Source organism: Coturnix japonica, chromosome 2, assembly GCF_001577835.2.
Source record: "Coturnix japonica isolate 7356 chromosome 2, Coturnix japonica 2.1, whole genome shotgun sequence".
Taxonomy (NCBI): domain Eukaryota; kingdom Metazoa; phylum Chordata; class Aves; order Galliformes; family Phasianidae; genus Coturnix; species Coturnix japonica.
In genome coordinates, this window is record NC_029517.1 from 4,281,967 (window position 1) to 4,295,622 (window position 13,656).

Consider the following 13,656-nt stretch of genomic DNA (forward strand, 5'->3'; position numbering starts at 1 on the left):
AGCTCTTTCTGGGGTCTAAAATCACTTTGGTGATTTGAATCTCGCTGTTGCATGGTCCTTTTGATAACAAAGGATACGATAGTACTGAGCAGTTTAAATCCCAAACTTCTATATGCCTGCTTTTTACCAGTTTGAACAGTTCAAACGGCAGCGATTTCTGCCTGTTTTTGGATTTAAATGTTCTTTGGTTGAGGTTTTCAACCCAAATACCAAAGTATTGTGCCAGTAGCTGAAAACCAGAGCTGAACAGGCTTGAATGAAGCCTGCCTCGTGCTGCTGCATAAAACAAGAGGGGAGCTGGAGAGAGAATTAGTACATAAAACTATTTGAGAAATGTCATTAGTGCTGGTAGCAAAGGGTATGGCTTGTTTCAACACTCTGGGTGAACACATCAGGTTAAAAGCATGACCTCAGTGGCTTTAGTTTTAAAAGAATCAGTCCTCTGTTATAAGAAAACTGGAACATAACCCCTCCATATAGCTGTGTACTGGTTCTTCCTGAAGACCCCCTTGTTTGTGCTGGGTTAGCTCAGTTCTTTGATGCTGTAGCTGAGCTGTTGAGTTGCATGGAGTCGAAGGGATCAGTGCCTATGGGTGGGCTTCCCTGGGTTATCACCTGGCTCTGCTGTCTCGGACACTTGTCACTTTGTTGTCTGACCTCCCTTCCTTCCTGCAGGAGTCCAGTAGGGTGATATTAACCATCTCTTTCTCCCACCCACAGGGAGCGGAGCGACAGCTGTGGTGCAGGCAGCCTTCTGTGTTCCAAAGAAGGAGAAGGTGGCAATTAAACGGATCAATCTTGAGAAGTGTCAGACGAGCATGGATGAACTCCTGGTATGCAACCAAAACGGTCTGGCGAATTGTATTTCAATTGTATTCAATTGTATTGTATTATAGGCTGCTGTATGGAAACACTCTGATCCTCAGCTCAGGATAGGAGGTAGACTGTAGAAAGTCCCTGGTTTTAAGGCAGACGGGGAGGCATTCCTATGAACATGGTGTCAGTACTGAAGCTCTGAAAGGTCTCTTGGATAAAGCTTTCCATAGTAAATAATGATCAGCAGGATCTGAGGAGAGGCAGGGAGAAGGTTTTGTACCACTTTTCCTTTTAAAACAACTCTCCAGGAATTTCTTAATCCTTCCTCTCTTTCCATTTGCATCCTGACAGCTCCTGTGGTGTTAACACAGGTGCTGATTTTGGGGATCACAATGGGAAAGCAGAACAGGGACTGAATGCAGGTGTCCTGGCTGGTTACACACGTATGATTCTCAGCAAGTTATATGACCTACAGTCCCAGTTTCCATACAGTGACTAATGCTGCTTTTATCATCATAGGTATCTACAAATATGTTCTTGTAAAGAGGAAAGGCTCCATTTAAGCTGTCATATTTTAATGTGCCTGTGAAGGGCTGTGTGTAGGACTCTCTTTTAAGATGACCTGCATTCAAGCTCTATTACAGCTCTTGTCAGCATAGGGGTTGCAGATCGCTTCCCTTTTCACAGTCAGTTTTTCTGTCTTGAGTACTGTCCCTTGGTACTCTTTCCAAGTCTTTTATGTGGCTTATCCCTGCTTCTGTGCCTCAGTAGTGTGCCAAACAGAATTGTTGCAATCTACTAATTGAGATTGTTAGTGTTTGAGTAATTGCCAGTTCCAGCTAAAAGGGTTAGGTTCAGAAAGATATGCTGCAGAGAGTTGGCATGTAATTTTAGATAAGTATGTCTAATTACGTATTTTAAATCTCTCGTTGACCTGTTGCTCACAATGACTTGACTTGTTATGGTAGCACTGCAATGAAAGGCTCTTGTCAGGTCTCAGTTTCCAATTTTGTTACCCAATGGAGTGTGGGTCCTTCTGCAGGTTTCTTTATAGGTCTGTTGTGAAGTCAGATGTTTACATCTCAACACAGTGTTTGTTAATGCCTGGGATGAAGGCAGGTCTTTCTCTACCTACTGCCAGACTTTTTATGACTTGCTTAGTAGCTTCTATTGGTTATGGTTGGACTGTATTGGTGATGGTTGGACTGTATTGGTGATGGTTGGACTGTATTGGTGATGGTTGGACTGGATGATCTTCTAGGTCTTTTCCAACCTTGATGATTCTGTGATCCTTGTAGTCAGCACATGTGTTATGTGGCTCCAACAGACAAACTTGGGCATCGCCTGTAAAAATAACCTCTTTAATAATAAGATGTGCGAAAATGAAGAGAACCTGATGGTAAATAACCCTCCAACCAAAACCAGTTGATCTGTCCTCAGATGTAACGTTTATTTGGTGTGCTTCAGCTTGATTTTATTCTAACAGCTCCTTCAGAAGGTCAGGTCCTCCTTTTTCACCCTGATACTCTGATTCTTTTTTATTCCACATACCTCAGAAGACAAATTGTTAATCAGATCTTTGAAATAAGCCTCTGTGCCAAGTCTTCAGTTATGCTGCCAAGGCCTGTAGCCCTCCTAGAAACCTGATTTGAGAAACACAAGTAAGTGCTTAGTGCCTGATACCTCAGAGGGGAATGTGGGATTTGAGCTCTGGATAATTTTGGTATAATCTTTTGCTAAACAAGTTCTTGTTCTGACATGTAAGAGCTGAGCTCTTATTTATCCGGATTTAAATTGATCTCTTAATTATTTTTGAAATTTTACCAAAAATGCAACTGCGATGACTTGACATAGTGACAACGTGGTAGGTAGGAGGGAGATGAGGGGCAGGGCTCACCAAGGTAGGTGTGTTTTGTTGGGCTTTGTTTTGAATTTCAGCTTAGTGGGTGGTGTTTCTCAGTGTAAGAGTCAAACAGATTGAAGCCCCTGATCTCCCTGTTCTTCCATCCTTCTTAATCTCGTCTCCATATTTGCTTCTTCTCCAGAGTAAATATTTTTAAGGTTTTCAGTCCTGTGATCTCCCTCTGTGGCAGTTTCCTCGATCTGTTTAATTACCTTCCTCTGAGCAACCACTTGTTATTACAGGATTATATTTTTTCTCTGAAGTCCATAAATGGAAGCTCTTGTTGAGTACAGTTCTAAGAAGCAAGTGCAGGGAGCAATATGGTAAGTCCATACTAGTGCTATGCTCCCTCCTTGCTTTCTCTTCTCCTCCAGTGCTGTTAAAAGCATGAAGTTGGACTTTTATTAGATCCATTATCCATCTATTGCACTGAGGGTATCCGAGCACAATAGTCAGCTTATGGAGGACTTTGTTCTGTCCCTCAGGCAGTAAATCAATGCTCTCATGTTACAACAGTGCCCAGCCATCAGACAGTGGTGTAGAAAGAGGAAAATCTGACCTAAAATACATTTTTTTTTTCGTAATTCTATGGTGCTTCAAAGGTGTCTGGAGACAAGGAAATATAGGAGCACCTCCTGGGTTGGTGGAGGTGCCTTGCCTGGAGTGATTAAGCTGGTCTAATAGTAGGACTTGACTCATTAAAGGTATTGATTTTGATCCTGATATTTCCACATAAGCTGCGTGGGCAGTCAGGGATAACCTGCACGCTTCACAAATGCTGCATGACATTCTAGGTTACCGCAGGGGATTGATTTCTTTCTGCTACAGTGTATAGGAAGGAGCAATTTTAAGAAGGAGCGATTTTTGTTGCACTGAGCAAACCAGGTTGAGACCATTGAGGTCTTCAGATGGGACCTTAAGAAATAGAGTCCAACCCTCCTGCTAAAGCAGATACTCTGTGATAGGTTGTATAGGAAGATGTTCAGACAGGTCTTGAATATCTCCATAGAAGGAGACTCCACAGCCTTTCTGGGCAACCTGTTCCAGTGCTCCATGACCATTAGTATAAAGAAGTTCTTCTGCATGTTAGTATGGACCTTCCTATGTTCAAGTTTTAGGTCATTACTCCTTGTCTTATTGCTACGCAATGCTGAGAAGAGCCTGGCCTCATCTCTTTGCCTCACACATCCCTTTAGATATTTATTAACATTTATCAGATCCCCCCCTCAGTTGTCTTTGGAGGGGGAAGATCATCTCCCCTGACCTGTTGGCCATGTTCTTTGTAACGTACCCCACGATTCCATTGGCCTTCTTGGCTACAAGGACACACTGCTGGCTTGTAACTAACCTGTTGTCCACTGGGACCCCCAGGTTCTTCTCTGCAGAGCTGTTTAAGATAGATCTTTCTCAGCTGAGAGCATTGCTGCCTCTGCAGCTCCCAGAGTTATTCACTAGAGGACAAGTTTTGGAGATATGGCCAGAGATGGATGTGACAGGTTTTGTACGTAAAAGGAGAGAAGTGAGAGTACAACTTTCTTCTCCTCCTGTGGTCAGAGGGTAAGGAAGCTGAGGATAACAAATAGAAGTACAATAGAAATATATGTCCTTTTGAATTTCATGGAATTGGCCTGGGGAGCTTGCTGCCAGTAATATGGAGATCAAACATTGCACGAGATTAAATAAATCAACCTATAGTAGAGAAGGTTAAATTAGATAGGATTTATAAAAAGGATTATGAACTCCCCTGGTTTAAAGCATCAGCCAACTGTTAACTGCCTGGGCTTAGTTAGCAGTCTCCCCTCTGGGCAGATAAATCTGTAACTGCTTGTTATAGGGTTTTACACCTTCTTTTGAAGACTTGGACAGGATATTGAACTGGCTTTGATCTGACAGCAGTTCCTACAAGTGGATTAACTCGACCATAAGGTTGATGGGAACAAAGGAGCAGACTGCTGGAGACATACAGACTTTTCATCCGTGTCTTTCATCTTATGGGAATTGCCATCGTAGTTCCACTTCAGTCCTCAGGACTTTTACACTTGCTCCGAAGGGAAGAGAAGTCCTTAAGTGTCAGTGCCAGATAGTGTGATGTATAACACACGACCTCTGCACAGTTATTTGCTATGCTCTGTTGTGTGTTTCTTGTATAGCGAGACTGCAGTTGTACAGAAGGTTTGAAGCTGTTGTACTGCTTGATTGTGGAGTTATCAGAGCAGCAGCAGTGATCTTAATTACTGGTTGAAGCTGTTTCTTGGGCAACTTATCACAGCAGTAGTTTGTTTCCCATCACCTAAGATTAAATTCCCTATGAAGACTCCTTATCCATTCCAAACTTAGGTGTGTAATAGTTTCCTCTGTTGCTCTGGATGGGCTGATGTCATCTTCCTTTAGTCGTGCCAGTCTCTCTCCATGCCTTGAGGTAAGAAGTTGAACTGAATAATCTGGGCAGGGAATTTATATCAGAATCTCAGATTTTTAGCTTTGTGCATCTTCCTCTTCTCTTTCAAATAATGATCCTTAAGGTAACAGAACATCATGTTTTTTATGCTGATATATAAAATGGGAATTGATCCATATTCTCAATTTCATAGCCTTTAAACAAAACCATTAGAATTTAACTTGAAGTAAAGCTTGATGGTTATGTCTGCTGATAGAACCAGTTCTTAATCCAGCTTCAGAAGGATGAAGACGGATTTATTGCCTTGTGCCTTGAAGTCTCAGCTGAGGGAAGTACTTCATCCAAAGCTGGAGCACTGATGTACTCAGGGAAGAGATTACATCTGACCTGCTTTGATTTCCACTTTCCTCCCCACATTATTCACTTGTGTCACGATTGCCTTCAAGTTGGGTAGCCAGGTCAACAGCTTTCTGGATTCCTCTAAACCTGCAGGTACCCATGTAAAAGCAGCTTGTTTGTGTTCCATCTATTGAGCTCATGTCAACATAGACCAAGTACAACTAAATAAAGCAAGCCTTGTGTTTGAGAGCAGGCGTCTTTGAAACGTGCCTCAGGGGCAGATAAGCATTAAGAAAAGAAGGTGGTAACGTGAACAGAAAATAGCAGTGAAAAAGGTTCAGCCAGCAGCTTGTGTACAGCTTTACCTGCTTTGTGTCTCTGCTTTTGTTGACTCGAACTTCAGTGGAAGAAAACAAGTATACTTCCAGAATAGCGCATCTCCAGAAGTGTGTCTGACTTAGGAGAGATAAATAGGTTTCTTTATTATTCTAAATTATACTTTAGAGCAGTTTTATTAGTGTTTCAGAAGCCTTAAAATGCTTCTTTTATTGTCAGCAGAAGCACTGAAAACGTTCATTAGAGCCCTTAATGGAAGACATGGGGGCCTTTATAGCTAACCCCGATCTATTTGACAGTACAGTTATTTTTAATATCTAGCCTAGGGTGAGCGTATAACCATCTCCAAACCATTGCCTGTGTCTAGATGTGTTTTTATCAGTAATTTGTTCTCCATAGCTGAGCAGAAGGCAGTTGAATTTATAGCTTCTATTGAAGCTGTTCTTCTCCCCCCAGAAGGACCATTGCTACTTTCTATCCCCTCCTCCTTCTGTAAGTATATTTATAAGCAGAGCTCCCCAGTGGTTCTTGACTGGGATTCCATAACTGCAGCACTTTAGTCCTTGCATTTGTAGTGCTGTAACAGACATGGATACGAGACAGAACTGGTTTCAGTTATTCGAGGAAGCATTTTAACCACAAAGCCCACTGTGATTTGTCATGCTCATTCCAAGCAATGTATTCAAACTCTTTGTGGCATACAGCAGTAGAATGAAGGGCAGTGGGCAGAAGCTGGAACATAAGGATTTCTACACTAACACAAGGAAGAACTTCACTGTTGGAGTGACAGAACGCTTGGAACAGCCTGAGCAGATAAGTCATGGGGTCTCCTTTTCTGCAGATATTCAAGTCCTGACTGTACACCTACCTGTGTGCACACTGTAGGGAACTGCTTTAACAGGGGGTCGGACTCGATGGTATCTTGAGGTCCCTTCCAGCCCCTATAATCCTGTGTCTGTTTCTTAGTGGTAACACTGTGAAAGCACTGGCACATGGGGGCTGGGATGTAGTTTATTATTCAGAGCCTTGGTATGCTGTCTAAGAGCTGGCTTAATCTACTACTGCACATCCACTAGCTGATGGTGTTTTGTCACCTAGATCAAGCCTACTATGATTTATTTTCCTTTTTCCTTCTTGTGTACTGCAGCATATGACAAATGTAACTTTTTTTTTTTTTCATTCCAATTGTTATTTCTAGCCTAGGGAGTAATGTGCAAGAGAGGAAGTTCTTGGAAAATAATAGTAACAGTGTCACAGAATCACTGCAAGAGGGTGTAATATTGATTGTATGGCAAAGATCTGATCCAGAGCTAGCATGTTAAATAAACTTGGTCCAGGCTTTATCATGCTGTCTCCTGAACTCCAGTGGGATGCCCTAATATCTATAAATATGTAATATTTGTGCATGTTTTTCAACTTCTCTCTTGATCTCCTTGGGAACCTGCTCAAAATATTTGGAGAGGTTTTACTGAGGTAAGATTAAAACCAGCTACTCCAGATCATTTCTAAGAATCTTGGCTTTGGGGAAGGGCTGGCCGATATAAAGAGTAGCAAAGCAACATCCTGCTTGCTTCTTTTCACCTGTTTTTTCCTCCGATGCCATTTATGAGTGTCTTTTTCTGCTTGTTGAACGTTTGCATGCATGCTTTTAACATTAATTTAAAGCCTTAGATCAAATGGTAATTCCAGGTGCAGGTACAAAGGCTGTGTCAGGTTATGGATTCCTTAACAAGGGATGCTATCCATTGCTGTGAGCAAGTCCGATATGATTCCAGGGTAAGCAAATGAGTGTAAAACTCTGAGCTCAATAAGCTGAGTTTGGAGAGGTTGCACAAATCAATAGAGTTCCTTTATTTTGCACAGTAGCTTGACACAAGCACGTGTTATCAAGGAGGAGAGCGAAAGCAGTCAGAATAAGCAGAGGATATTATTCCAGGCTGTATTTATTTTCACAGAGTGGTTTTTAAGTCATCACGTGTGCTCTACTGACTTCATTGGCCAACTCCTCTGCCCTTCCTGTTTAGGATTTTTGTTTAATCTTTGTATTGGAACTTCCTGGAAAGTTGGTGCTTCTACTGGGGGAGCTCAAAGAGGAACCGACTGCATTTGACTCTTCAAATACACCTACACTGAAAAGCAGCACTAAACTGGATCAATCGATACCACTGTTTCTGTGTAGCTGTGACTTCCAGCTGTGTACCTTGGGCGAGCTGTGTGCTCTTATGTTGCATTTAGTCACAAGGGGAGCTTTCAGTGTGGGTAGGAGAGGAACTGGCAGTGTCTGTGGGGCATTCCTAGGCATGAGTGAGTCCTTAGAGTATCCTCTTGTGTTTCGGTGCTTTGGGAAGAAGGAATAAGGGCATGGATGTGAGGTGGTCCTGCTCTCCTTCCCCTTTTGTACAGGGCTGTGATAAGTGGTGTCTATGATCAGCAAAGTGATGTCTTTGAGAGCTGGAGGAGGTACTGAGGAATGTATAGGTCTCACTAGAAGCTACAGTCAGGCAAACTGGGGCTCTTGGCTGAGATTACCTGCATGGCTGCAGCACTGATGCCCAGCCAGGTAGCGCAGGATGCCAGGCTTGGCTTAATGGGTGTTTTTTGTCTGTGAGCAATCAAGAAACTATGAGGCTTTGTCTAACCTGGTTATTAGTACTTACATAATGAGAAATCGGTCAGTGTTTTTGTCATGTTGTTCCCCCCTTGTGAAACCTCAATCCTTAACCAATAAATGAATGTGAGAGTAAACGTGGTCAAAACTCAGGCAGTTTCATATCTGAACATATTTACTGTTGTACTCCATCTGTAGTAGCCAACTACTTCCTAATTTCAAACTGTTTTCCCTATTCTTCCTGTACCACAAAAGACATAGCTGTCCTTTGTGCCCTCAACCTGATTGAGCTGAGCCATCTGCTTTCATGCTGAGAAGAAACATTAGGGATGAGATACCTTTTTTTTCCAGAGGCAAATATTTCCATTTCTCATCCAAATGATAGTTTTTGACTGATTAAGCATCTGTTGTGTAATGGATCACTGAAAGAAATTGGTGGCATAAGCTGCTTAGGTAACACTGGTGAGTTTTCAGGAGTGTTCTGTTGTAGCTGAAAGCAGGTGTTGAGAATCATTTTATTGCTCTTGTCAAGAGGGTTTCAATCCACTTTTGTTTTCTGTTAGTTAGAAAGATAGACAAATAGAGCATCCTTGAATGGCTTTGGGTTCAGATCTAGTATAATGCAGGCTGAGTATTAAAAGTGTCTGGGTTTTAGTTCTTGTGGTTAGGTGTCCTTTTTTTCCCCCCTCTCACCTTTATGTAGTGTTGAATTTTGAGGGAGATAATTTTTGTACTCAGGGAACGATAATCATTGAGACTAACTGCTAATGTTTTATTTTTCTTTGCAGAAAGAAATTCAAGCAATGAGTCAGTGCCACCACCCCAACATTGTATCTTACTACACATCGTTTGTGGTGAAAGATGAGCTTTGGCTGGTGATGAAGTTACTTAGTGGAGGTGAGTGGTCCAATTTCCATACCCTGAAAGGCAGCATTAAAAGTTGATGAGTGTTTCCTTTTATTTTCATCTCAGTTTTCCTTCCCACTTCTGAATTAACATTGAATGAAAATGCTTAACTTCAACCCATTCAGCTCAGAAATAGCTTTTTATTTCATGTATGTCTGTATTAACACCTAACTGCATGACTGACTGTCTCTTTTAACTCCTGTTTTGTAAATGGTACAAAATAATTCTACAAGATACTGTCAGTGCTTAATTGCTGAATGACTCAGATGAGCATTTGACAACAGAAGGATGTGACTTCAGACACTTAATAAAGGAACTCAGGTACAGATGTAGTAGTTGAAACTATCCTAAACTTCAAAACAACAGAAACAACACCACCACTGCCCCTACAATTCTTTCTTGTATTGCATTTACAAAAGTTTCTTAATCCTTTTTTTATGAGCCTAGGATGAATTTCTGAATTAGAGATGTATGCAATCATCTCTGCTGAGCCTACCCAATCTCAATAGCTTTATAGTTGGGACTGTGATGTTAGCATCTCCTCTTGCAGGGCTGATCGCTTGCCCTTTTCTCACTTGAGTTGGAGATCTGCATAGTGCTGATAGCTTGCTGGTAATCAGCCAGTCTATTGATTTAACTTACTTGTTGGCTGCCCTTGTGAGGAACTTAAATCACCTGTTCCAAAGCAGAACTGCTGCTCTAATGCCAGTCTTACAAAGGGAGGACAATATCATAGAATCATCAAGGTCAAGCACAACCTGCCTTTCGTGAACCCATACTGGCTAGGCTTGATTCCCCCTTGTTGTCCCACATGTGCCATGTGATCTCCATCAAACTGATCTGCTCCATAACCTTGCCTGGCACCAAGTACAGGCTGACAGGCCTGTTGTTCCCTGTATCCTCTTTATGGTCCTTCTTGTAGGTAGGAGTCATGTTGGCAAGCCTCCAGTCCTCTGGGATCTTACCAGTTTAGCAGGAATGCTGATTGATGATGGAAAGTAGTTTGGCTATCACATCCACCAGTGCTCCCACAGCGCCTTTGGGTGGACCCCATCTGACCCCGTAGACCTGGCAGTCCAGGTGGAATAGTAGGTCTCTAACAGTTTCCACCTGAATTATGGGGGTTTTATTCTGCTCTTCATCCAAGACTTCCAGATCAGGAGCTGCCTGATTTGTATGGAATTGTTCCTTAGAGCTGGATGTCATTCACACTTATAGGTGACAAAATAGCTGCAGTACTTGGAGCAATTTCAAATTACCACCTAGATCACAGGGCCAGAGAAGCATCTCACTTCTTGGGTTTATTCCCTCAGGTGCTTTAGAAACAACTTCTTTGAGGGGGGGGGGGGGGAAACTGTAAAACTTCATATCAGCAATGCTAGATGGTAATATTTTCCAGAATCCTTAAGTTGCCATCAAGACAATAAATGGTATTAAGTTTGGGATGATAGGAGGACTGTTGCTGGTGTTTTAGGCTGCCTTGAGGAAGACTTTGATGCTCCTGGCAGCCTAGAGAAAGGGAATGGGAAGCTGAAAAACCTCTCTTTCTTTTTAAAAAGAAAAATAAAAGAAAAACTAGATCTTTTCTGGCTTTTCTGCTCTTGGCTCAATACTGAAGACTATAAAATGCCAGAAGATGTGGAAAAATCTGGCTAAACTTGTTGACTTCTTCCCTGAAAGCTTGATAGTGACTGTAAGCATATGGCTTTGAAAATCTTTAGTATTTCAGCAGTTCCCTTGGGGGCAATCACATTTCATGCTGAGTTTATGATGTCCTATGTGCTCATGTGTCATTAAGCAATACATCTTCTTTTCTTGGAGGGACACCTAACAGTCGGATCATTAAAGATGGGATCACTCTTTGGACCACAAAGTACCACATAAATGAAGAGAAAAAGTTTAGAAAATAATCATAGCTTCAGAACTGTCCTCTTGGTGGGGAGGCATGACCTGTTTGTCGCTTTGAATAGGCTTCCACATTATACAGAGTGGTATTTGACCCCTCTTTAACTCTGGCCTTAAGTGGAGAAGTGCTTTAAAGCAGTTAAGGTACAGAAATCTCTGGTTTGCTCTGTTGCACATATTGAAGACCAGGTTTGTGCAATAAAATACTGATTTCTCACTTGAAGCAAAACAAATGGGGTCTGGGGGGAATTGCTAGAATACACTTTGAGGGCAACTTGTTGGCTTTTATGCAGGAGGAAGATACCTTGAGAGGTATTTCTCAGCTTATGATTTTTTCATGGCTCTACTTCAGAAATGGGATTTTAGATCTTACAGGCACGTTCTACAGGCCGGTTCTGATGGTGGGTTAAGAAACTCGTGTGTCAGAGCTTTCTGAGCGAGGAACTTTTCCATTCACTTTTAATGAGACTATTTCCAGTTGTTTTTAGATTGAGCGATTTATATAACGAGATGCTTTAAGACCTGCTTTTCATCCCTTTCAGCTTATCAGTAAAAAGATTGGCTGGTTCTGTGGTCATCTGTTACCCGATGGGGAAAAATAATGGTCTGAATTTCTCAACAGGAAGAAGCTTTGGATGTTTTATCAGTTTGGAAGGGGAAAAAATAGAAATAACAAAGTGCAGCCTGACTCCTTTATTCCATTTAACCATTCACAAAGCATGGGCTGAGATTTATACATCCAAGTAAGCACATCGGATCTGTTTTAATGCATTGGTTGTGGTTTTGTACCATGACTTTTGTATGGGTAAAAGTTCACAATCTTACTGCTCCTCTTCTCTCAGTTTCAACCTATGCTGGCTTCTTAGGCTGAAAGTAACTTAAGATTTAGTTTACTTATATGGACCTCTTTACTATCATGCAGCCTTAAGTGTAAGTCTGTTGTTGTTTTAAGTGTCATTTAATTTAGTTTTCTGATAGCAGTCAATTTGTTGAATCTTAGCCTTGTTGTGGGTGAATATTTTAGAAACATCCCTTAGGGAAGGTACCCTAAATACATGAAGCTTTGAGCAGCCAGAGAGAACACTCCGAGGCAGCTCCATAACCTGTGCGGTGTTGTCCCTGAAACTGAGCTTTTTATCTCCACTTTGCAAGTATTGTGTTGGTGGAAGATACGGATTCTGTCTTTGAAAGTCATCAGCAGTGAGTAGGTAATGGTGAGCTGTTGGGGAGCACCCAATGAGAGCTGGTAATCTACATCAGGGCCGGGTCAGAGTGGTGGAAGTTGGTGCTGAAAGGCCTTAGAACTGATTTGACACAGAGGCAGAAGAGCTGGGTAGTTGTTCCTGATTGCTTATACTGTGTTTGTGATGATATCCAGCTGGTAGTGATAAGGGGCTGCTGGGTGTCTCCAGTTCCTCTGATGCCCTCTTTCAGATCTGGCAATACAGGCTTGAGTCAGGTTTGTGAAGTTTGTGCTGCTTATTCCTCTATTTATTATTTCCTTTTAATTTCTGATGATGAAAGTGTTTTTTGGGGATCCAAGCTTAGCAATGTCAGCTTGGCACCCTGTCTTCTTGCTCCAGTGTTACTCCAGACTAAACTTCAATAGCTATTTCTAGCCAACTGCTACCCCGCTCTTTGCCTTGTTGGCATTCCCATGTCACGAGCGTTAATCGTGCCATCTAAAGCTATCTGATTCCCTGTCCTGCTTTCCAGCTCCTGTAGCTCTTTAGTAGGAAGAGGAGCAGCTGTCCTTTAGTGCTTTTTCTGATTGTGACCTCTTTGCTCCTCTAAATTCTCTCTGGTTTCAGGAGCTCTCATTTAACAGGTGACCCAAAGCTGTGGCCAGCTCCACAAAACAGTTGCTTGTGTAGAACAGCTGTCTGTGATGGCTGCTGCATCGCATGGCATTTTTCTATTTTATCTCAATCATTTGATGAAGTGCTTGGTCAGAGGCAGGAGATTGTAGGGACTGTATTTGATTACAGGACGTGGAGCTTGGAGATGCATTACTATTTCCTGGCTGTAGAAGGAGAAGCATGAAAAAGAGCTGATTTTCTTCAGGTTTCTTCTCTAAACATCTGTCCCAACACTGATAAGGCTGCCTTGCCTCCTTCATTGTATTATTTTGCTTCCTGCATTAACCTGGTCTCTCTCACTTACTGTGCAAGTACTCTAGAGAGAAAGGAGCAAAAAGTGGAAGTATCCTTAACTTTCTCCCTCTGTGCTGATGTGGTTTAACCAGGGTTAAGAAACAGCTCCAAAAGCAGAAACCTCAGAGGGCTCCGTAGGTGTCTTTTTCTTTATTTTATGTAACTTGTTCTTTCCTTTACTTTAGTGTTCATCTGCTGCATCTGTGTACTTCAACCCCAGACCTGCTGAATCCAAGCAGCTGTTCTCCTTAGTGTTTTATTCCTTAGTTTGTCAGGCTGACAAGGTGCAGGT

General features: G+C 42.0%; 1 protein-coding gene across 1 annotated transcript in view; it reads left to right on the plus strand.

Moving 5' to 3' along the window:
* The window catches only part of OXSR1 (oxidative stress responsive kinase 1), a 79,014-nt gene that overhangs the window by 22,075 nt on the left and 43,283 nt on the right, over positions 1 to 13,656 (plus strand). Inside the window, exons 2-3 of the mRNA XM_015852904.2 lie at positions 721 to 833; positions 9,189 to 9,297. Of these exons, the coding sequence (XP_015708390.1) occupies positions 721 to 833; positions 9,189 to 9,297 (222 nt within the window). The remainder of the gene's footprint in view (positions 1 to 720; positions 834 to 9,188; positions 9,298 to 13,656) is intronic.